Below are 25,212 nucleotides of genomic sequence, written 5' to 3' on the forward strand. Positions count from 1 at the left end.
CGGGGGGGGGCGAAGCGGCGGCACCGACACCGGCAGCTCACCGGGACCCGCAGCCTTCGCCGGGGAGGAGGAGGAGGACGAGGGGAAGCAGGAGGAGGCGGAGGCGGAAAGCAGCGGTCGCGGTCGCGGGTGCCGCCGCGGGGAGCGGAGCGAGCGCGGGGCGGCGGCGGCGGCTCCTCCATCATGTCGTCGGGCGGGGACTTCGGGAACCCGCTGCGGAAATTCAAGCTGGTGTTCCTGGGCGAGCAGAGCGGTGAGTCACCGCCCGGCTCGGGCCGGCAGCGGGGCGGGACGCCCACCCCGACACTCGCCCGCCCTCGTGGGGGCACGAAGGGACCCCCTCCTCATCCTCTCCGACAGCCTTGGGAGGGTCCCTGACACCCACCCACCCTCTTGGGGTCTGATGGGATCCCCCTCCTCATTTTCCCCGACACCCACCCACCCACGCACCCACCGTCATGGAGGTCTGAGAGGATCCCCCTCCTCACCCTTCCCGACACCCACCTTCCCCTATGAGAGTCCCTCCTCATTCTCCGCGACACCCACCCAGCCTCATGGGGGTCCGCGGGGTTCAGCTCTGGTTAACCCCCCACCCACTAAAGCCCATCTCCAGAAGCAGTTGCTGATTCATTCGATCCCAGCTCCTCTGGTTTTTGGGGGGCAGGAGTCTCAATCCGCAGTGTTTTCTGTGTGCATACAGCGTTTTTCCATAATGGAGTTATGTCTTGGCAGAGCGACGCTCTGAATATTTAATTCAGTCAGTGAGGTTTTCTTCCCTGTCTTTGGAATGAAAAAAACCCCCAACCTATGTCTCCTCCTTCCTCAGCCGAAGGCCTCTATCTCCAATACTGCATTCCAAATCTTTCCCTTGGAAGAGTTTTCTGAAAAAAAAAAAAAAAAAAAAAAAGCAAGCTCCTTTATGAGATGCTTTGTGTAATCCTGGGTAGATGCTGAGCAATCTTTGACATAATGAATAGGTACAAAATATTTTCTGTCACAGGGCGGGGTATTTGCTCCCTCAGCCACCTTTGGTCCCTATGGTAGGAGATGATGAAACACTAGTTGGTTTTTGTTGGTTTGGTGGGTTTTTTTCGGCCAAATTACTTGTATGTTGGTGTTTCCTCACTCAGATGTGGATGAGCTTGGTGATAAGGCTGCTGTTTAAATTTTTTACCTGTACATTGTCAATTTCCTTTAGTCTGTTCCTTGAATCATTCTCTTTTTATTTTGTGTTTTTGGGGTTGAAACAGCTCTTCTCATATCAGGGATTTGGGGAGCACAAGTTCAACTTGATTATTTATTATTTTTTGGGTAAGTCACCTGATCTGCTTGGTAAGGTGCTATTTGGCCAGCCATTTTATGAGGATTTTGGATGAGAGTCATGTGTAGAAAATGCTGGGGGTTTTTTTGGGGGTTTTGTTTGGTTGATTTTTTCCCAGGTATTTGATAACAGGAATCTTAAATATTAGCAATGCATTTGCAAAATCCTTGGTTTGTTTACCTGTATTTCTGAGCTTCAGTATTGTGAAGCTTTTCAAATACCTCCATGGAAGGTTGTGGCACCTGCTGCAGATCTTAAATCTCAGCAGCTCTTCGTTTACACGTGGATTTCTTGTCTCTTCTAGCTGACATAATGTCAGATATCTGCTTCCTCTAGCAATTTTTTTTCCTTCTCAGCTAATCATCTGTTTTTATACTGGAAGGTTTTGAATAATTCCCAGTCATAGCATCAAACCTAGGGAGGAGAGAAGGGATTCTGTGGGTACAGCACAGCGAAATCCTCCTGACGGAATATTCCCAGCCGTGCTACTGCTGCCTCAGCTGGGGCTTAGTGCTGGGTGGGAGCTGATTTGAATCCAGGGCCGGGCTGGCAGCTGCAGGGTGGGCTCCAGCCCTGCCTTTGTCTGGGATGCTGGGCGATGACTCCGTGCCGGCTCCGTGTCCGCGCATCCCGCGGGTGCTGCAGCGTGGGCATGCTCCGACACGGTGCTCCGTGAGTCTGCCTCTGATGGAGACACGTCCCTTCCTGGATTGAAGCTCTTCAGATGTCTCTGTCATGATGTCATTCCCTGTAATTTTTTATTTTTTTACTGCCCGAAGGATGCAGAGCTCTCATTCTGAGTGGCTCCTGGAAGAATAAACACCCTCATAATATTTGGAGAAAACTGCAGAAGAATCTGGTGTTGCAAAAAGGGAGCTGGAGTGGGCTCTGCTCACACCTTGTTGTTCTTTGTCTGGAAGGTTAAGGGAGCTGCAGAAATAAAAGTTTTTAGGGTAGCAGCTTTCATAACCCAGGAGATCTTTGTACAACTGTTGCGCTGGATTGCTGCATTCGCTTCCTGTTTAGCTGAAAGGTTCTCTGCCCTGTTGGAAAGCCATAATTAAAGATATCCTCTTGCTGCTGGTGGGGAGGCTGAGTGCTCTGGATTCATTTACATCCAGGGACTTCAGGATGACAAATGAAATGGTACAAAGGGCTGCGATGGCCATTAGCTGCCTCAGCATCCAGAGCTGGCTGCTGGCAGACCTGCGCTGACTGTTCACAGCCTCGCCTATAAACGTGTGTCTTGTGGCTGAGGAAATCTAAACTGCAGTTCCTTACTGGGCAGGCTTTGCAGCCCTTCCATGGGAGGTCTGGAAGCATCCCCGGGTGTTTTATTTCCATCTGAAAGTGGGACTGCACAGTGGATGCAGTGTGTGCTTTTCTCCGCTCTCCTCAGCCATATTGTGGGAGTTCAGTGCCGTATCCCTCAGCATTCTCATGGACTGCAGTGGCTCTGCCTCGTGCTGTTCATCACTAGCTGCAGATGCGCTTTCCCCAGCTAAGATGCTGATTTTCCTCGCTCCTCGATCCCCAAAATCTCCTTGTCTCTGGGGTTTGTGTCCCCCACGCCCCTCCCAGGCCCAGCCTGGGGACTTGCTGCATGTGCTGTGGGTGCATCACGAGCCTGCAACATCATCCGTGCTCAGCCAGAAGAATCTTCTCCTCTCTTTCCATCTCTATTTTTTTAAACTTTTACAGGGATACAGCACTGGCTGGCTAGCAAGAAGGCAGCTTCACCAGCACTCTCCTTAATTGAATTACTTTTCTCAATGATTGAAGATTATACAGAGTTTAGCAGTTTTAAAAATGCTAATCTTTGCTAAAAGGCAGGGAGAGCTCTGTGCTGACGGATTAGATAGAGCTATTGTGTGTGGGGAAGTATGTTTCTTACTGCCTTTGATCTGCTTTTATCAGGTGATTTTCATCAGTCCTAATACCTCAAGTTTAAGGAATTCTGATTTCTGGGTCACATCAGGGAGTGGACACATCACCTACGTTGGGGTAGCTTGCAGTAAATATTATTCACATTCAAACATTAATAACCATTTTAGTTCTGCTTTGCATAGGAACACCTCTACTTCTTAATAAATGGATTTTTTTTTTGATTGAGTGGGCAGAACTGGATGCTGGGGCATCTCAACAGAAATATTTGTTCCTCATGTGAGTTTCTATTGCAGGTTTCATTGGCGAGCAGGTCTGAAGGGCACCGACATGTACAGAAAGCAAAAGAGCTCCCTGTTGTCTTTCTGCTGGCACTTCTGCATAAGATCTTGAAGGAAATTAGAGCCACTTGTGTTTTGTTTTTTTTTTTTTTTATCAGGAGCTGAGATTTTTAATATTGAAAACCCACTGATAAGTGCAGTGTAATAACTTTTGAAATATAACTGTTTGGAAAGCACTAATGAGCTGTTCTGTTGCATAATGATGTTGGTACAGGCACTGCTGAGCAGTGTGATGTGTCTCATTAGATAACTGGGGAGCTGCAGGTGCTTGGTGTGTAACGTGAGGCTGGTGTAACGCTGCTCACAGTAGGCACGCACTCTCATCCCTGTGCTACCTAAAACTCCCTTGTTTCGAAGGAATTCTCAGCTTGACAAACTCCAGAGAGCTATTACCTTGTTGCACTGGTGGTTTAAAAGCGTATCCCCTTCCCTCCTGTTAATTTCCTAATGTGGTTTTCCTTGTGGCTGGGCCTCCAGATATTTGGGGTTCTGTTTGGACTGTATGAATTTTCCATGAGTTCTGAAATTTGGGCTTCACATCTGGAGGTGGAATATCAGCAAGGCATCCCAACAAAGGGGAAATGAGGGAGGAACACCAGGAAGCCTACATGGATGAACAAGGAACTCCTGGACAACCTCAAACCTAAAATGGAAGCCTGTACAGGGTGGAAGTGGGGACAGGTAGCCTGGGAGGAATGCACAGAAATTGTCTGAGCAGCCAGAGATGAGGTTAGGAAAGCTAAAGCCCTGATAGAATTAAATCTGGCCAGTCATCAAGGGCAACAAGAAAGTATTTTGTAGCGATACAGGAAGACCAGGAAAAGTGTGGGGTCTCTCCGGAAGGAAACGGGAGACCTGGTTACCCAGGATATGGAGAAGGCTGAGGTACTCAGGGACTTGCTTTGCCTCAGTCTTCACCTGGGTTCTTCAGGGGTCAGTGATGGGATCAGCACTGTCGAACATCTTCGTTGGTGACAGGTCCCTTCCCACCCAAACCATTCTGGGGTTCTTTCACAGTGCAATGTGCTTGGTGTCTGATCCTTCCTCGCTGTCTTGAACTCCACCATTTCTCTTCTTTCTCTTCTCCATCTCTGAAAAATCCCTTCCTCCAGCAACGTGTGGAAGAAGCACAGAGAAAAAGACATCAGTGTTTTGCGGTGCCTGTTCTCACGGTGCCTTTTGATCCCTGTCTATTTGTGGAAGCCTCTGAAGGAGCTGTGCCTGTTCTTGAAAGGAGCAATAGCTGTGCCTTTCTGCTCTCTGCTGTGCTTTTCTCTCTGCATCTCCGAAATAATTTGTGATTTGGAAGGAAATGATCATCTTTTTCCTCGATGTGACATAATGGATTTTCTATCTGCAGCTCTCGGGGTGGTGGTGGTACCTGGCACTGGATCCAGGTTCTGCAGAGCAGATGTCTGAAGGCTTTTGCTGAAGCTGTAAGTGGGACTAATGGAGAAACAAAGGCAGAGAAACTCATCTGAGGCCACCTTAGCAGGCGATGTGGCATTTGGGAATTATGAGAGCCAATAGCCATTTTTCTCAGCTTCAGTGATGGTTAAAAATCTGTCGTCTGTAATCAGCCTGTGAGGAAATAGCTGCTTTTTAGTTACCTGCTAATTTAGTCCAGATGTTTAAAGGCATTTTGTTGTTTTCATGCATATACAAGTACCTGTTGTGTACACTAATGATTGTAAAACCCCAAACCACCCAACCAAAACAAACCAGCTTTGAAACGTGCTTTGAAACGTGGCTCAGAAAAAACCACACTTTGCTGTCTCGACATGAATACCATCAGATTTTTCAAGTCAACCTCCAGAATTTACCTGTGAGGCCTGTAGCCTGTAAAAACAGTAACCTTGTGATGTATGAATGTTTCTGAACAGGTATGGAAATGCTGATGCATGTCTCCTAGTATGGAGCAAGGAAAAGACCTCTGAGATCATTGAGTCCAGCCCTTGGCTGATCAAGGACTTGATGATCTCAGAGGTCTTTTCCAATCTAGATGCTTCTGAGCTTCTATAAAAGCACTACTTTGAAAATTACAGATGCCATCAAAATGATGACGGGTTTGACACGTTAATATAAATTATTTATGGAAGTAGTTTAAATGAAAAACGCGTGTCTTGGCAAACAAACAGCAGCCAAAATGTGGACTTGCAGTGAAAGTCAAATTTTTCAGGTCTCTTTGCTTGATTTATTTGCTGAGCTCACACGAAGTTGAAAAGCTAAATGAATTCTTTGTTTTCCCCTCAGCATAAACCCAACTCTTCTGGCTCTAGTATAATGAAAGGCCCAGGGACAGTGAACAATTCCATCAATTATTTTATATCAGATATTTTCCATGTTCAAACCATGTCCTGGAATATTTGAGTGATATTAACTGGAAAAAATGACTTTTTTGTGTGTTTCAGTACTATTTAGCTCTTATCCAAATGAAGCCTAGTGCATGACAATAATAAAAAAAAAGATAATCTGGGAAGCAAATATCGTGTGAAACTAAATGTAAATAAATTCGGTGTGAGCTCTGAGTTGTCAAGCCCCTTGCCTGCCTCTGGCTGCCTCCTGTTGGGTCTGGCAAAAAGGAGTTCAGCCTTCCAGTTGGGAAGGAAGTCCTTATTCAGCTGTCCAGCACAACAGTGCATTTAATTAATTTGACTTCTTAGAGTGAGGGTGTAACTTCCCTTTCCTTGTTCGCAGTTCGCGCGTCCTTTCTGCTGGACCGCTGTAAACCGGGATGGGTCTGTGCTGCCAGGGTGCCAGGGTGTGCTTTTCCCAGTCCCTTGGACTGCGGCATCCCAGTGTGATCCTCACTGGTTTAGTCACAGCATGCACACAGGAAGCTGAGGAACACATCCTGGGGTGTCTTGGAGTTTGACTTTTGAAGTATTTTTATGAAGGCAAACACAAAATCCTTGAGGTTCTTGATAGTGATTAGAACCAGTTTAAGAGGGGATGTTCTCCAAAGGCCCTCTCCTTCTCCTAGGGCATTTTTGTCCCCGCTGGCACTTCTTCCTTTAGTCCTATCACAGAGACCAGGGCTGGAAATGCCACTCTTTGCTGCTTTGGAGTCTAACTGGGAACTCCAGGAGCAAATCCTGCTTGACCTGAGCTTCTTCTATGCCTGCAGATGCCTGGCTGAGCACAAGGCACGTGCTGATGTCACCCGTGTCAGCTGCTTCCATTTTAATGAGCAGGGATTTTGGGGCTCACTTGGAAGAGTCTCCATGCCTTGAGTAGCTGCCAGTATCCCCTGGAGATGCCACCCAGCTATTCCAAGATTCGCAGGCTCGTAGTGTTCTCTCATCCAGACATGTGTAGGTGTTACCAACACACAGAATTAAGGCTTTGCTTTAACTCTAAAGCATTTTTTCCCAGAATTGAAAGGGTTGGGAAGGAATACTGGAGCAATACTGATGAGCAGTATTTGGTCTTCAGACGTGGCCAGAACCAGGTGGGGCAGCTAAACTTGCTAATGAGAAAATGTCCTAACTTTCAGTTGGTCTTTTCTCTGTTTTGAATTGTGACCCTTTGAACCTCTGTATATTAACATTTGCACCATATAGACGAGTGCCATTTATCCTGCTAAGTGACTTTTCTTTAATGGTTTGCTTCTTCAGGAGCAATCAGCAATTGCTGCAGAAAAAACCAACCCACTCCAGCATTGCTCTAATTAATGCAGGGGCCAGTTTATTCCATTCCACTAAATGCTTCCTGCTGTGCTTCCTGTCCATGCCCCTGTCTAGGTTTGAGTTACAGCAAGTTAATTTTCATAATGTTCTTGATATGTGCAACACAAAGCGAAGGGGGGTTAAAGCTGGAATAGATGTGTAGCTAAAAGGAGAGGGGTCCTTGGAGGGTGCAGCATCCATGGCAAAGCTCCAAGCAGTGACTGATGCAGGATTGACAAGATGCCTGTCAGTGTGGTCTTTGCCAAGGGGTGTAGGTAGCTGCTGCTGGAATTGGGAAGAGAGAATTCCTGCTAACAGGTTGGGGCTTGGAGAGCCTGCAGAGGCTCTGGAGCTGCACAGGAGTGGGCAAACATCACTGGATTAATGAGAGTGCAGAAGTGTTTCTCTGCAGCTTCCTTTTTTTTTTTAATGGAGATGTTGCCTTTTCTGGGAGTAGAAAACACTCATTCCTGTCCTCCTCTGCTGGTACAGAATTGGCTGTGAGAACCCTTAATGTCAGTGACAGGAAGATTTTTTTGAATGGCCTGATGGAAGGAAGGCTTAGCAGAGAAATCTGAACTGGCTGAGCACTGGAATCATCCAGTGGATGTGTGAGGTGGTGGAGGAGATGGAGAACATTGTCTCTCAAAGGAAGTTCTGACTCCTTTTTGACCTTCCTTGGCAGCACTAGGCAGGTCTTCATGCTAGAGGTTTGCTGCCTTCTTTGTCTTGTCTATAGTACCTGTTTATTTTTTTCCCTTTCCGCTTCCCTGTGCTTGCTTCTGGAGAAGCTTTTGGGCATTTTGTCCTTGGCTCACTCCAAGTGGCCGAAAATCACTTGTGTCCACATAAAAACCAGGATGACATTACTCGAGCTGAGCTGTGCTGCTGGTTTGGATAATGCTGGAGGTGAATCCTTCAGCAGAGCAGCTGGACACAGCTGGAGGAGGGGCTGATGGCTGAAGACAGTTGGAGTATCATGACAAGGAAATCCCAACCTTTTTTTTTCCTTTTTTTTCCTGACCTTGTAGTGCTTTACAAAGAGGTTTTCACAGGGTTGGTCTATTCCACTCCCTCACTTCCAGACTCACTCACTGGCTCTTGTAATTTCTTCTCAGCTTTTCCAGCTGCCTCTTAATATTAAATATTTATGTATTCACATCATAGTTAGGTTCCTATTCTTTCTGTTCTTCCAGCTTCCCATTTTTCTTCCCTAGCTGAGTTACGTTTTTTCACTGGACAGTCATCAGAGTGGCTTTTATCCACCGCTGTACCACCACTGTCATGACCGTAATTCTTTCACTTTTTTTTTGTTTTTAGTTGGTCTTAAACCACAGTGTGACTTGGAGAAGAGGATGGCTTTTTGTTTCCCTGACACTGCATAAACAGTAGGCAGATCAAACACTTGTGTCCCATAAAATTGACCTCTTTATTTGGATGCTGTAGTGCAACAGCAGACTTGAAAAAAGCTTTTCCCAGTGAAAAAAGCTTTTCCAATCTTGACTCATCAGCTGGTTTGGTGTTAAAATATTTCCCCCCTCTCTGCTGAAATGTAAAGGGCTCATAGATTGCCGGTGTTTCTAGGCTTGGTGGACCCTGTACTGTCACAGTGAGTAATTTACAGTTAAAAATAAATTCCTTGGCCTTAGGAATTTTACATTTTCACTTGAAAATGCAAGAGAGATTTTAGGAAACTCAAAAGGAGCCTTGTGTGAATTACTACACATTCCCTCCAGTAAATCCTGCCATCTAGAGAAAAATTTCCCTGGGGAATTGTGTGGCTGATGTTTTGTCTGTGCAAGCCTTGCACAGCTGAGAGCAAGGCAGAGATGTGAGATCTGCCTTTGCCTGCCTGGTTCCAGATCCCAGGAAGAGCAAAGGCTTTTTAGCTTTACCTTTTGGAAAGTGGAGGAGGGGAAGCAGTGTCCTCTACATGAGATGTTTTTAAGATGTCTCAAAACAGCTCTGTGCTTTCCCCTGGATTTGGTGCTTCTCAGCTACTTGCCTAAAAACTTGAGTCCAGAGCCAACCCTGTGGTGCACTTAAGGCTGGTTTTTAGGTAGGGCAGCCTGAAGACCCCAAAATATTTTCTGTGTGCATTTATACAATGAATTGCTCAAGTTAGAAACAAGTCTTCGAGAGTAAATATTACAATTAAATAGGAACTTAACTAGTATGTGTCCTTAATAGAAAGGAATTGTTCTTCTGGAAAATACTGCTGGAGGAGAGTATTTATTTCAAGATACTGTATCCCAGTTGGAGTGTAGATAATTCTTCTCTAAAGAATTTTCTACTCCAAACCCAATTTCTCAAATAACCACTTTATTTTTTTTTCTGTAGTTGAACCCCACAATTCTCTCTGAAATATCCTTTCATCTAGAAAAGATCAGAATAAAACACCAACAAAACTTGTTCCATTTACTATTTGGAACCAAATTTCTACCTTTTAAGGACTAGCTATTTTTATTTTTAAAATTCTTATAGATGAATGTCAGACCTTGGGTTTGCAGACCCTGCATGACCTCTTTCCAAGGCATTTGTGAAGCACAGCTGGGAAGGAACGGGTTTATTGTCAGCTGGCTGAAACTCCATGTGGAGAGGTCAGTTAGGAAGATTTTAGAGGAAAAGAGGAAGATTTTAGAGGAGAAGTTTCCCATTGAAAAGCTGGGAATTGATGTAATGGTTTAAGATGCTTTAAGCTTGGAGTTCTTAACTTGCAGCCCAGGCAGTGCAGGCAGCAAGAGCTTTGAGTGTCTGGTGGCCTCTGTCCTGCCCCAGTTCCCAAGAGGAAAGCTGGGACAGCTCAGGAGCAGAGATGTGAAGGAGAAACAGATAGTGTGGTGTGAGGACATGCTTCCCTTGAATCCTCCGTTTCAGGGATTTGTAGCCATGTGCTGCCTGGACCCATACAGGTGTCTGAGGAGCCCAGAGCCTGCAGCTCCTTCAGCCGTGCTGATCTCAGTTTCTACACGGTTTGGGTTTCTGTTGCTAAAAAATAAATTGTGGTTGGGGTTTTTTTGGTGCAAAACCCCAGGATTCTGTGCTGCCCTTGCACACGCCCTGGTGTCAGTGTCCTATATTTTACACCAGCTGTTCTCCCTCTGCCTTGCTGGGGAGCTGCATCATGTGGACAAACCCGTGTGTGCTGGTGCAGCTCTGGTTATTTTTGCACCGGTCCCCAGGTGTTCTCCACAGCCATCCCTGTCAGCTCGGATCAGCAGCTGCCTGGAGGAGAGCTGTGCTTAATGAATGTACTCTGGGCAGGTTTTTCCCTACAAGCTGCCTCTTCATAAGCCAGGCTCCATCGACCGTCAATCAGGATTATTTTAGGATCTTGTCCAAGCTCACTTCTGAAGAAGCACTCACCTGTGTGTCTGCCTGGAGAATGAGTTTGAGGGAGCTCCTGTGGAAGCTGTTCTGCACCTCCTGTGTGGAAAGAGCAGGTCTTAGTTCTTCCAGCACTGCCCAGGAGATGGTCAGTTGTGGGAATCAGATGGAATTGCTGAGGAGGATGCTATATGGAGCTCTCTTCCCCTTCTTCCCTTCCTTTTCTCCTCCTTCCCTTTCTTCTTTTTCTCCTCCTCCTTTCTTTCTTTTTGTTCTTTTCCTTTTCTCCTTTCCCCAGGCAGGAAAATTGTCACCACAGTGTGAGAGAGCAGAAATTTCTATGTGGCAGTGTAGGTAGTCAAGAGAGGAGGGAGCAGGAGGAAGTACTTGCTTGTTTTGCCAGTGGGATAACAGTGCTGGGGAAACATTAGGCAAAATTTAACTGGGCTAAATGATGGAGGGAAGGGAAGGGGATGGTAATCCCTTGCATTCTAATAGGTCTCCTGAAACTTCTCTAATTCCTCGCTGGAAATGGCTGACTTAGCATTGCTTGTTGTGCTTTCAAGGGCAAAACAGCTTTGGGAAGAGAGCAGGAGCTTGTTCCAAGGGCTCCATTTAGCATGTGATCTAGGGAAGCGATGCCTGGATTCCCTCAGCTGGATGCTGGCGTCGGCTGGTTTAGCTTGTGCTGGGATAGCGCTCAGTGCTCAAAGCAGGGAATGCTTCCCTTCAGAAAGGCATCCTCAGGTGGCTGCCAGTTTTATCCCTGCTGCTCTCTGCTGCCTCCCTTCTCCTGCCTCAGGAATATAACTCTGAGGAATCCAGGAGAGAGTTTCCATATTAGACGGTGCATTAGCCTATCATTTACAGTTTATTTAACAAAAGTTACTTTGGAAAACGTTGTTCTGTTTGAGGATTTAATGCAGATTTCTGTCTAAACTGCCCATGAATATGGTTTGTTATGGGAACAAATTCTGTGGTAAAGGTATTTAAATCAGAAATTCATAATTGCGTTTTCAATGTCTGCTCCTTCTTTCCAAAATGGTTCGATAGCATTTAGTTTCTGACTTAAATTGGGAACTTAAAGTGGCTGTAAATCTGGAAATCAGTTGAAGGGATCTCTTGTGCTTCAGGTGATGGAGGAGCTCTTGGCTCCTTCCTCTTTTGCCCATGTGGAATTTGCACTTCCCAGAACCACTCCTGGCCGAGCAAATCCACCCTCCCAACATAATGTCTGTCCACAGTGGCTTGATTACTTTTGATCTCCATATGTAGCACTTTATATCTTTAAAGCCTTTTACAAGCAGATAATTAGGTATTTAAAAATAAAGTACTGGGATGTAAAAATTGGATCTTATGAATGATTAATTACTGAAGGCCTCTTGGTGGGTTTTAGCGCAGTCCTGCACTGGTTTTTAATGGAGTGCTGGAATGATAGAGCCTGGAAGCAGTAGATGCTTCAAAAAGTGACTTCACCCCCATGGGCTTTAACTGCTGTCATATATAAAGTGAATATTGAGCCACCCTTGCATGACAACAATAAAACTTCAATACTGGGCTCTGAAACTTAATAGGTCAAATTTTTGTGTGAGAAGCAAGTGGGCCAGAATAGAATAGAATAGAATATTTGGAGGTGTCTCTAAAACCATTTAATTTGTCGCATTGTGCTCGCAGCAAAGCTGTAATAACCTGGGACAAAATTGAATTGTTCTGAAATTTCAACTCAAACACCGCAATCCAAAATTGATACTTTGTCCAAAAATTGAGTTGCTAAGACAATGTTTATCTGGAGTGGTGCTGTTGGGATTACTGGAGCAATAATGAGCAGGCTGTTTTGGGAAGAAGGAAATAGTAAATGTCACAGCTCAGAGCTCCAGAGCTCCTTCCTCCACTTGCTGTGCCTTGCTCCTAAGAAGTTTTGGGTAGAGACTGTGATCACATGGACATCTGGACTACTAAATCTTCCTTCTTCCTTCTTAGCTCCATGGTCATCCACACCTGGTCAGAAGATCCCTGGGATGAGCTTTACAGTATTTCCAAGTGTTGTGATAGTTTTGTGAAGTGCTGCTTTGTGTTACCAATGTTTATGGCTGAGGGTTCTGAGGCATTTCGTGAGCAGTAAAGATAAAGTCCTTTGGAGAATATTTGAAGCCTCTTTGGAAACTATTTTTTAAAAATTAACTATGTAAGATATGAAGGAAAGCAAAATCCTCAGGCTGTGGTGAAAAAATATCCTCGTGAGTCTGTAAATTTTGGCGTTTTTTTCATTCCTGGCAAGTAATGAGAGACTGCACAGAAGTGTCTGAAATGTAAAGGTGGCCTGTGAGTGCCCTTTAGTTAATTAACCAAGTTTAATATCCATGAAAACGTGAGTGTATCATCCACAATTCCTGTTCTCTGGTTGGTTTTAAACTCATCTGCATGGAAGTGAAAGGCATCCTAATCTGAATTTCCCTCACAGTCACTGTAGAGTAGATCTTAAGTATCCACTCTGATCCCTGTCCTACAAGGGGCCGGGATTTCTGCCCAGATGCTCTGACACAGGATGGGACGCAACTGGATGCTCATCATGGCTTGGGTTTTCCATGCTTTTGTGCCACTTGTCCTGTGCCTGTTAGGAGTCAAAACTGTTTGGGCCCTTTCCTTTAGGTGCTTTGTCTCATCCCTTATGGCTTGGGCAAAATTCTTGTGTCTCCGTGTTCTTTTGTTTTCCTTATCTGCGGAATTACTGCAAATCTTGATCTTCTGGTTACCTTATCTTGGGTTTGTTCTTCCTCATTTGAGTGAAACCACATTTACCACACTGTGAGATTCCCTTCCTGCTCCTGCTGTTCCCCGTTGTTCCAGGTGTTCACGTGCATGTTTTATTCACCACATTGCAGCATTTTGGTTGCAGCTCTTTCCAGCATTCCAAGGCTATTCCTCCAAGTCAAAACTACTTTGCTTGGCTATAGGAAGTTGAAGACAGTTCATAACTTCCACACCAGTTTAACCTCAGTTAAATTTAAAAAAACCCACCCAGCATTCAGAAATGGGCAGGACTTTACTTCTTCAGACCTCAGTTACCTTCAGCCATATTTAAGCAGCATATTTGCCCCTTCTGTACGAAATGATGGGAGATTGAGCACTGAACATGAGAGGTGACAGCTGTTCCCTCCAACAGAAAACTGGGAGTCTGGCTCCTCACCTGGCATTGTGTCACTTCCCAGGGGCTTGGTGTTATGGTGAGGGAGGAGAACTGGGATTGCCTGGAGGTCTTCTGCTTGAGATGCTCGTTTTGGCTCTGTTGCTTTTGGAAACCTTTGAAACTGTGAAAATAGCGCTGGTTATGTTACAGGCTTGGCTTGGAATTCCTCTGCAGAAAACCAGACAAGAGGTTTCATCTCTAGAACATAAGGCTTAGATTTTAAAATGAATTTTTATAGCTGTGCTGAGGAGGTAACATTTCCGTGTTTTTTTATTTTGCTATATTGACAGAGTAATTGAATTATTATATTTAATAGATTTGCTCCTTCGTGTTCAGCAGTGAGGGGTTGCCTCTTGTTTATTCTTTTGTACAATGGGATGGTAAAAAACACCCCAGTTTTTATAGGAAAACTTTTCAGTGTGCACCTTAATAGTTTAAAAAAATTCCAAAGTGGGACTTCGAGACAGAACCAGAGGCTGACCCGGTTTTACTGTTTCATTTCTTTGTGGCTGTGACTGAGCAAACAGAACAAGATTTGTTTGCATTGTGCTCTTTCATTTATTTCCCATTTTGGGAGGAAGAGTCTTGCTAATTACTGACAAAACCCACAAGAGTTAATGAAGCTATTTATCACCGGGTATTTTTGTCCCTGTCACAAGGCTTGGTGCAGATCCCAAAGGAAATCTTTCCTGTGCATTAATAATCATGGATATTGTTCTACTTTTATCAACTCTGCCAGTGCTGATTAGGATTTGCTTAGCAGGAAAGAGTTCTGAGTTTGTCATTAAACTTTTAAATGAGTCTCCACACATTTTTATTGATCTGTGTGATCCTTTCACATCCCAAAGTGCAAAGGGGAGCTTTTTCCAGCTTTATGTGTCCAGGCTGTGCCTTCTACTTTGGGGCCAGTCATGAGCAGTCTTAACTTGTGCTTTAGTTTATATCTGAGAAATAGAGATACCAGGTAAAACTAACTGGCATCTCCCTCAGGAAAAAAGTGTAGTGCTAAATAAAATAGGATTCTAAATTGCCTAAGGACAGCAAACAGCCTGATGTTGCCTTAGAAAAAGATGGATAATAGAAAATACTCTCTTCTGCCTCTTCCTTTTCCCTTTAGCTACTGCTGAGCTTTAAACACAAGTGACAATTCTTTGCTTCTCTTGCTGGTTTTAAAATGCCCAGGGACTGCATAAAATACATCCATATGGCACTGAATACTTGGATCAGTGGCAGAGCAGGCTTTTATCTGGTTGTCCTTCAATGTGTAGCTGTCAGCTGTAAAACCCTCCTGGGTTTTTACATAGTATGCCTGGGAATGATTGTGTAAAAGGAAGGATCCTTTGGGAGAATTGCTGCTCCGCCTTTTAGAGGCAATTTCTTGTCCACTGGAGATGGACCAGTAAATACCAGTGAGCCAGCTCAGCTGTCTGAGTGGGAGGAGAAATCTCCAGGTGAGATGTGACCATGAGGAACAAGAGACTTTCCCACTTGTCACTGTCTGCTCACATCTTTTGCAGTGGCAGAAATACTGTTCAGGTTCCCTTGAGGAAGGGAAGTTTCACCTGAGCTATTCAGAATGAAAACCACAGCAGGGAGCATGGACAGGATGATCTTTAAAGGTCCTTTCCAACTCAACCCATTCTGTGATAACTCTTGCCAAATACTTGAAGCAAACTGCAGCAGTGTACAGCAGGAATTAGACCAGGAAAATGTATACTGCAAGACTAGGAATAAAATGAAAATTTTCTCATTTAAAGAAAAAGAGAGCAGGTTTTTAATAACTTTAACTAGCTCTGCATTCCTAGCTACAGAGACTAATGTTCAGCTAGATTGAATCCCAAGTGTGTGTCTCTGTCCAGGGGTATATGTAATCTAAAACAAGGCTGAGAACTTCAAATTTGAAGACATGAACCAGCCTTGAACTGGTAGGTTTTGGAAAGCATCTCTTGGAAAGAGAGAAAAGAAATCCTTGATTTCTGCATTGTACTGAATTTGACTGAAAAGTGGGGGAGTGGAGTTACATGCCTGGCAGCAACACCCTGGGAAAAAAACACTTAATAGGTCAGAAAAGTGCATCAGCCTCCATTTCCTTCTGTCTTGGATGAATTATTGTAGAAAACAACACGGTGAACATGCTCTGAGGTACCCAAAGAGAACAGTGAATGAGAATTAATGAGCTTTTCAGGCTAACACATATTTTCACAGTCATCTTTTTTATAAGGCAGTTACTGAAGTGTTAATCATTTGATTACTGGTTGTTGTAGATAAGGGAGTAATTGGTCCCTTTTTGTAAATGATGGAAGTGCCTGACAGGAAGGGGCAGGCGTGAAAACTCATGTTTCCATGGATTATTGCCCAGAGAGATTGACTTGAAGTAAAACCCCTTTGCTCTGATGACATCTGGGTTGTGACAAAATCCTGTTTTGTATTTCCTTCTCAGTAGCAAGGGCAGGTCTTTAAAACACAATCCCAAATGTGTGTGAAACTTAATTTTTAGCATGGCTTTAAATAAGTATTACAAATTTCTTTTAGAAGCCGTTACAAATGAGCCTTTGGTGCTGGCCAGGGAGAAGGGCTGAATCTTGGCCTCCTTGGTGACAAACAGCTCTGGTGTTGCTTGACGACATTTCCCTGAGCCCTGAGGAGCTGCACTTCCCTGTTTTCCTGGGGCTGTAACAAATAGAGCAGATATTTTTTGGTGTAACTCAGGAAAATCAAGTTATACCTTGTCTTGGGAAGGAAAAGCATGTGAAATGCAGGATCAGGGCAGCTCTTCCCATCCTTAGAGTTTAAAATGGTGCTCCTGTGCAAAGGGCTTGGCTCCTTCCTTTGTATCCCTGTTCTTGCAGCACGTGGGAACGAGCTGCAGATGATCCCAGCCATTCCCAGAACAGCTTTCAGTGTGTTCATCTGCTGGGTAGGTGTCATTCCTTGTTATTCCCTGTTACATCATGCCAGTTCACTCCACTCCATGCTTCCCTTCCTGCTGCTCTGCACCAGACACTCATAAATATTCATGTGAGCTTCCCACCATCCATTTAGGCTCCTATCCCTGGCTAAGGGTCTGTTCCAGTTTGCTAAATGCAGCTTTTTTTACCAGTGCTGACGGCTGGCTGGGGAGCTAAGGCTGATGTCACACTTTCTGCTTTGGGAAGTTGCTGGGAATTGCTGGGATGTTAAGGCTTTAAAAGGTTTTGCTCAGAAATTCTCCCATCACAAAGAGCTGACTGAAGTTCAAGGCACCTGATTGTCACAGGGTAAAAGGAAAATGGAAATTTCCTCAGCAGCAAAATTCTGGCTGTGCTGTTTCTTGCTTCATTGAATGAGTAAAACTCATCTCTCCACCTTCAGCTCTAATAAAACTGTCTCATCTTGCCTTGAAAAGTCCAATCCAGACAGAATTTTTGTAAGGATAAAGGAAATTGAATTTACAATGAGCAAATAATCAACTTTTTGTTCAGGATCTCTCAGTACTTTAAAATACTCAGGGCTGTGTACAGAGGGCAAAGGAAAGAGGCCAGTTTGGTTATTCCACTGGTTCATTGATCACATGCTGCATCTCATTAAATTCATCTCCATTTTGTGTGGAGCACTGGGACAGTGCTGTTACTGATCATCTGGAAGGGGGTTAAAACCTGTGTTTTAAGGAAATAAATTAATTTTAAGAGGCTCAGCATTCTCTCATGAATCCCAGAATGGTTTGGATTGGAAGCGACCTTAAGGCTCATCCAGTCCCATCCCCTGCCATGGGCAGGGAGACCTTCCACTATCCCAGGTTGCTCCAGGCCCCATCCAGCCTGGCCTTGGACACTTCCAGGGCATCCATATGCTTCAGGATTACCTTGAAGTAATCCAGAACTTCCAAAAGTCTCTCATGTTGTCCAGTCAGTTTCTCTAGAGTTTTTATTTTTGATTGTTTCTGCTATAAATAGTCTCTGAATAACTGTGGTGATGGCTGTGAGGAGTTACTTCTTTGGGCTTTGTCAACTGCTGGCTAACAAATGGAAATGGAAAACAGGGAAAGGCCAAGTCCACCTTTCCCTGTAGTTCACCAAGGCTGAACAGGCTGCTCTGGGAATCCTCCACGTCCAGTCCTTGAATTTCTGTGTGTTTTTTCCCCTGCTCTGTGGGTACAGGCCAGCGATTCTCAAATTCGGAGCTCCAGCCTGCCAGCAATCCCTGAAGCCAAAGTAATTGATCCAGGACTGTATCAAACAGTTTTCGATAGTGCTTTTAATTAAAAGGCAAAAGAAAAGCTTTGTTGTGGTGGTGACCTGAAAAGAAATAAAGGATTGGCAGGGATTCATTGGTTTAAGAAGGCCAGCTGCAGTTGTTTGACATTGTTATTGATTGTGTCTGCCTTTCTAGAGTTCCTTTTCGAGGTAGGATACCATAAAACCTCCACGAATACACTGCCAAAAACCCCTTTCAGATGTGGTTGCTCTGCTGCCTGTCCTCCTTTCCCCAACAGTCATGGACAAACTCCTGCCAGTAGCATCCTTGTGGCTGTTTTTCATTGGAGGAGGTTCAGAGCAGGTTGGAGCAGGTTCTGCAGCCTGTGTGTAAGTTCTTGAAAGGGCTTTGGCTTATTTTGGGGCTGAGGTTTGCCATGTGGGTGTTGTTTCGTAGCCCTGTGAGAGCTGCTGGATCCCCATTCCTGGAGGGATTTAAAGCCCTCTGGATGCAGCTCTTGGGGCCGTGGGTTAGTGATGTTCTTGGCAGTGATGGAGGAATGGGTGGACTCCATGATCTTGGAGGGCTTTCCTAGCCAAAAAGGTTCTGTGATTATTTTTTTTTTTTTGCATTTTTAGAGGTATCCTTATGGACCAAAACGTGTCCTGAACTGCCAAAGAAATACCTAAATACCAATATTTGGCATCAGCACGTTGTGTGCAGGTCCTCACGGGCCGTGGTTCTGTGGGAAGCATTGCAGCTGCAAATGTCCTTTGTCAGAGGAGCAGCTGCTAAAATAGAAGGAATAAAACTGCTGGAATTGTGTTGAAGGGACGCTGTGTTCAGAGGGTGCTCCCTGTGCTCCGCTCCCTCCGAAGCCGGCGGATTCGCTGTCACTGCTTTAATTTCCGTTGCCTGATCTCCGTGTTTGATCTCTGCCGTGAGCTCTAGGCCATTGTTTGTTCTGCTTGGAGTGAGTATCAAACCCAGAATCAGCTAAAATCAGGGTGAGTTGTTATCTGGGAGGAATGAAATGGAATGTATTTAAGGTAGAAGATGATGGAGCATCTCTTGAACTACAAAAGTGGTATATAATCAAACCTAAATTGTTCCATGTTTTTGTGGGTCTTGTTTCCCTGTAACTCTCTGGATATTCTATGTTAACTTCCTAAACAGAATCTTAAATTCCTTCTTTTAAAGAAGCACATCTGTATAATAGGATGACAGAATAATTTATAACCTAGATCTTTAACTAGGCTGGGAATAAATTATCTTAAAAGGGGCTGTTTGAACCATTTTGTTTATTCTACTTAGAGTGGTCCATGCATGGATTTCAAGAAGGTTCATATCTTGCAGGCTTTTTACTGGTTTTATTTTTTCTTGATTTTTTTTTTTTATTTTTTATTTATTCAGGACTTAAAACTGCAAGGAATTGGCTCAGGTGGTCCTTTGGTCTGATCTTATATCCCATCAGGAAAGAAATGGCAGAATAAAATAGGTTTGACAGCAAAGCAGGAGTGCAATCAATAGGGAAAAAAATCAGGGTAAAAACATCCTTTAATTCGAGTGAGGAGATGAGACCTCCTCAACTGTGGCTTTTGCCTCTGCTCCGTGGGACTAGACTGGATTCCATCCCCCGAGTTCCTCACTGTGGCTGGGATAAACTTCACCTGACTGAGAGTTCCTTGGATGAATGCAGTCTGCTGGCTCTGTCAGTGCCTTCGGATAATGAATGAGTTCTGTTTCTTGCTTGGAGGGAGCCAGGTGAAATTTCCATAGTTTGACAGCAAAGAGCAGCGGAGGATGGGGGATGTTTTTATTATTTTTTAAAGAAGCTGCTTTAATCACTTTAATACAGCATTTCTGTTTCCAGTGCTGGGAATGACATACCTAAAAATACTCTTACTGGTTCATGCAGATCATTTTAAGTCAACTCTGTGCATCTTCCTTTTGGGGCTTCTTTTTAAACACAAATCTAAAAATGGTTTTGAGGCATTCATAATTCAGTATATTGTTCTTAGCAATGCTTTTCCTCTGGGTGCCTTGGGTTGGTTTTTTTCCCAGCAAAATAATTCCAGTGAAGATTTTGAGGTGAGCTTATCTATGAAAGAAAGTTGTAGTGTCACTGGGGTTTATCCTTCAGTCAAATCTGAAAGGAGTCATGCGAAGGGCAAGTGAAATTTTGGGATTACACTGCAATTTATCTGCTATTGTGAGGAGAAGGCTTTCCTCATCTTCCTCCCTTTACCTCTGGCTTTCAGCAGGTTGGATCTTTTAGCCAAGGCTGCTTCTGAGAGCTGGGAGAGGCCAAGTGCAGTTTTCCAGTTGAATAGGCAGGACATGTTGATTACTTCTAAGGTTATTTCGCTTTGCAAATATTTCTCGGTTTGTTTTTTTTCCTGGTTGCTGATGCTTTGAAGGTTCTAAACGACCACTAGGTGAAGTCAGCAATTTAAATGTGACTTTTCCAGAAGAATCCATGGACAAGATGTGAATCTCTAGTATGATCTGCCTAAGAGAATGAGAGGGGGATGTCAGACCTGCTCCTCGTGCATTGCACAGTCCAAGTGCCACAGTCCCAATTACTTTTCCTTGGAGGTCACTCCTGGCTGGTGCCTGAGCCCTTTGCAGACTCTGGCAACAAATGACCTTCTAATCCCATGCTGGCAGGGAGGTGATTTGTGTTCTCTCATGGGTCTGTGCCCTCCTCCTCAGTGCCTCGGTAGAGTGCCCGGCACAGAGCGCTGCAGCCGGGGCTGTTCCGCACGCGCCGGCACCGAGGGCTGCGGGAGCTGTGGGAGCTGTGGGAGCCCACCGTGAATCAGTGTCAGTACTGGGGGCTGCTGCTGGACACACAGATCTCCCCAGGAGCAGGAAAAAGGCAGCCTGCAAGAATCAGATGGAACGACCTTGGAATCTCTCCAGCGGCTGCTGTCGGATCAAAGTGGCTGGAAGCACGAGATCAGCGTATTGATTCCATCTTGCAGCTGACTTCTCTCTGTGAAATCCCTGCCAGGCAGTGGCTCAAGGCTCCCAGACAAAGGGTATTGATCAGGGTGACTCTGTGAGCTGAAGGCTTGGAATTTAGCCCCTCCTGGTTGATGGCAGTTCCACTTATAGGAACTTCACGACTTCCCATCTTTTAACTCAATCATGTTTGGACACGTGGCTGTTTGCTGCCACAATTCAGTTGCTGATTCAGGAGGGTGTTGGTGTTTGGGAGGGTGTTGGTGTTCGTGGGTGTCTGCTGGTTTCTGTGCTGAACCAGTGATCAAACCTTGCCTTTTAGGAGTTTCCTAATTTTATATATCAGAACAGCCGACTTCTTGTCCCAGAACATACGAAAACATTGCAGCCTTCCAGAATTCATGTGGATGGGGTGAGCAGCCAGTTCATGATGGGAGCCACCAGCTCCAGATTCTTCCAGAGCTGACCCAGCCAAAGAAAACCATCTGAACAAGTCAGATCCGAGCTTAAAAATTCCTGTTGGAGCTGGACCCCTTCAGAAGTGTACATTGATAATTAGATGATAGAAGGTGCTCTGGGGGCTGGAGCCCCTCTGCTCTGGAGCCGGGATGGGAGAGCTGGGGGTGTTCATGTGGAGAAGAGAAGGCTCCAAGGAGACCTCAGAGCCTAAAGGGGCTCCAAGAGAGCTGGAGAGGGACTGGGGACAAGGGCTGGAGGGACAGGGAATGGCTTCCCACTGCCGGAGGGCAGGGCTAGATGGGATATTAGGAATTCTTGGCTATGAGGGTGGGCAGGCCCTGGCACAGGGTGCCCAGAGCAGCTGTGGCTGCCCCTGGATCCCTGGCAGTGTCCAAGGCCAGGTTGGACGGGGCTTGGAGCAAGCTGGGAATAGTGGAAGTTGTCCCTGCCCATGGCAGGGGGTTGGAATGAGCTGGTCTTCAAGGTCCCTTCCAACCCAAAACCTAGGATTTTATAATCACAGCACTTAAGCAGTGGTGTCTGAGGCACAGCTGTGTGATTAGGAGCTGTTTGATGTGGAGATTTTGTTGGACGGAAAGTTGGAAGGAGCCAAGAACTCATCTGGTGAAGCCGTTGTTCAGCCTCTTAATGACAGAAAAATGTCCAGAACTGATGTTCAGGTGCAGTGTCGAAACAAACGGTTTCTTTGGTTAATCACTTATTTACTTGGCTTCCCTCCTCTTCAAAACACTCTCGGATGCCTTAGATGTAAATTCCTGGAGTGGAATGACATCTGACAACTCTGCGTGCCAAGGAAGGGAGGAGAGTCCACTGCCCAGCTGAATAAGTTATTTTAGAGTTTAATTGCCTCAATTTCCCAGTTCCATGCCCTTCTGCTCGGATTGTGGTTGGACTTCGCTTTTAGCTGTTAGATCTTGATCTACAGAGGAAAAGTGGCTGCAGACAACTTTTCCTGAGCAGTAAGTCACTTCTGCCCCTCACCTTTCAGCTGGTTGCTGTGAGCTATGCAAGCTGCCTGGTTTTTTTGCCAAAAAGTTCCTTCTCAGCTCCTGAATTGTTTGAGATTTTCCCTGGCTTCCTGTAGCACAGCTGTCAGTGTGTCCAGCAGAACCCTCCTCCCTGCTCCAGTCAAAGCAAACCCCATTCCCAGCACTTCCTCCCCCACCTCTGTCCCTCCAAGGATGTGATACTGACCTTTTTCTTGGAATTGTTCCAGTAGCATACCAGGGATATTTTGGCCTAAAGGATATTGCATTGCTGACTAATGCTGCCCTGGACGTACTCGTGTGTGGAAATTTTTCCAAGAGATTAAATTAACTCACTAGATTAAAAAAAAAACCCCAAACCAACATCTTAATGAAACAAAGCTGAAGTCTTGAGTGTCTTATCTGTTCCTTGGGCTATAACCCCTGGATTACTTATCCAGTTGTTTCCCATCTGCATTTTAAGCAGCCGGTTGTTCTTGTCTCTGTGTACTACCTTGTTCTGCTTCTCCCTGCTGAGCTTCATTTGCCTCCTGAGGTCATTTTGGCATTTTCCAAGATGAATTCAAATTCTGATTCTGTCCTCTCCCTTGCTTGCAATCACTCCCAAATTAATGCCTTTTGGGAATTCGAGAAACATATGGCCAGCAAGGCGGAACAGAAATTAGAGATACAGTGGGAACTGTGGGCTTTCTTTCCTGCCAGGATTTCTAAAAGGAATCCATTTGGGTTTTTTAAAAGGAGGAATGGCAATGCCTCAGTATTCATGGAATTAAAACTGTGAGCAGTTGGTGTTAATACCAACTTGATCTGGTGCCTGTCAACATAAACCTGGGTCTGTTCAGAGAAGAAATGTCTTGGAACTAAGTCCATTAGGATGCTCTCTCCAAATGTTGGTTGAAGCAGATATTTAAATATAAACAAGCCAAGCATTACCTTATTTCCCCCCTCTTTTTGTGAAATGAGTGAAGGTAGGGTAGGGAGGGAGGTTCCAGGAATAAACGGAATATTTTCATATTTTGTAGTCTGTGGTCAGACCCTGTCCAAGACATGTCACTCAGAAGGGAAGAATTTGCTGGAACACTTCATTGTCCTTCAGGGGTCGTGAGTTACCAAAGCAGATGATTTCCTGGGTGAGATTGGACCTGTGAAGAATTAAATGTGCCTATTTGCATCAGTGGCCACGTGAGGAAAACCAGCTTGTTTGTGACGCTGCAAATCAGTTCCTGGGATTCAGCCTGTGCTGCAGCGGGAAGGGATTGGGTTTGCTTGTCTGTGTCTCCTGAGGATTGTCACTGGGTCTGGAATGAATCCCTCCTCCCCTCACAGCAGCCTGTGGCTGTCTGTCCTGCACCAGCTCGAGCTGTTCAGCACATTCTTGGGACAAATCTGAGTAAGGGATTCGGGAATCATTCCCGTCTGGGATGCGCCGCTTCCGAAAACCTACTCAGAGAAGGGAATATTTGCTCTACCTTTGTGAAGGCAGCTTTTTAGCTTCATGGGAAACCTGACTCTGCCTCCAGAGCAGAATATGCTAGAAATTCATGTGGGAATGCAGATTTTGACTTGGGAAGATCTCATCTCTCTAAGGCTGTCTGCTGGGTTCCTGTTTGTTTAGTCCTTTTTCAGAGTTCACTGAAGATGAAAATGCCGCTTAATTGGGATACTGGAGATTTTGGTGACACTCTTATGTTAAGATTTAAAACAAACAAACAAAACCCCCCAAAACTCACCCCAGAAATCATAGAATGGTTTGGGTTGGAAGGGACCTTAATCTTGCCTTAAATCCCTGTGTTCACTGGGTGGTCACCCGGGCAAAGAACTAAAATCCTTGGAGTATTGCCTGGAGAACACAAGCTCTGCCTTGTGCACTCTTCCTGCCGTTTATCTGCACCAGCAGTGTTTGGGATCCGACACAAGTCACACAGTTCCTCTCTTCTGCCAGTGGGAGATGGCAAATTCCAGCTGCAGGGAGGTTGGAAAGAACACTGGGAGGAGATGTAGCCTTGAGGAACTTCAGTTGCTTCCCAGATAACTGGCCTACAGTTGAGAGGATTTATACACATCAAAATGAGGCAGCTGGAGATATTCCAGTTCCTGTGTATCTTGCTGATCCCTTCCAGGTGAAGATGGAGGAGAAGGAAAAACCCTATGAAGTATGAGTTAGGCTTTGGCCCAGCTCAGCTGTGTTGTTTGGTCTTAGAGGAGAAGAAGATAAGTGTTGTGGGGATGGTGGGGTTTTAAAGTGAATAATTCCCGTATTTTATGAGTGAGAAGAGCTTTTTGTTGTTAATAATTAGTTGTAGGGGCTGTTAAATTCATTCAGTTCAACTAAAATTACTGAATGACTTGGTAGAAAATGGAGCAACGAAATTAATTTTCATCCCAAATCACAAATATTTAAGAGTAAAACTGATGCTTGGGAATGATACCGAAAAAATAAGTGACCTTACAATTGTAAAGTCAAATAACTGCTCTTGTCCTTGAGGGAAGTTTAAGTGCACACTATGGATCTGTTGGACACAGTAAACCCTTTTAAAATGACTTGCTTAAAATTTGCTCTGAAATTGGTCCTTGAATCCATGGTTTTTTCTCTTCTTTTAGTGGGGAAGACTTCCTTGATCACCAGGTTCATGTATGACAGCTTTGACAACACCTACCAGGTAAATTAATCAGTATTTTTGTCTTGTGTAAGACTCCTCTGCTGCTGTGTCTTCCATTGCAGGAAAAGTCATTCCATAAGAGTTGGGGCACTGACCATGGAATTCCCAATTGTAAGATCTTAATCACCTGCCAGAGTGGCACTTCTGGGTTGGATTCTGCTCCAGAAGTTTATCTGCTGCTTGCAGCAGGATGAGCTGTGGTTCTAAAGGAATACCCG

At 44.9% G+C, this 25,212-nt stretch overlaps 1 protein-coding gene across 2 annotated transcripts in view; it reads left to right on the forward strand.

Moving 5' to 3' along the window:
* The window catches only part of RAB6A (RAB6A, member RAS oncogene family), a 42,777-nt gene continuing 17,565 nt past the window's right edge, over positions 1-25,212 (forward strand). Inside the window, exons 1-2 of one of the 2 annotated variants that reach the window (XM_039554884.1) lie at positions 1-253; positions 24,936-24,994. In XM_039554884.1, coding sequence (XP_039410818.1) covers positions 184-253; positions 24,936-24,994 — 129 coding nt within the window. In that variant the 5' untranslated portion in view covers positions 1-183. The remainder of the gene's footprint in view (positions 254-24,935; positions 24,995-25,212) is intronic. The other variant, XM_039554876.1, reaches the window with a different exon arrangement.

The sequence above is a fragment of the Corvus cornix genome, chromosome 1 (assembly GCF_000738735.6).
Source record: "Corvus cornix cornix isolate S_Up_H32 chromosome 1, ASM73873v5, whole genome shotgun sequence".
Taxonomy (NCBI): Eukaryota; Metazoa; Chordata; class Aves; order Passeriformes; family Corvidae; genus Corvus; species Corvus cornix.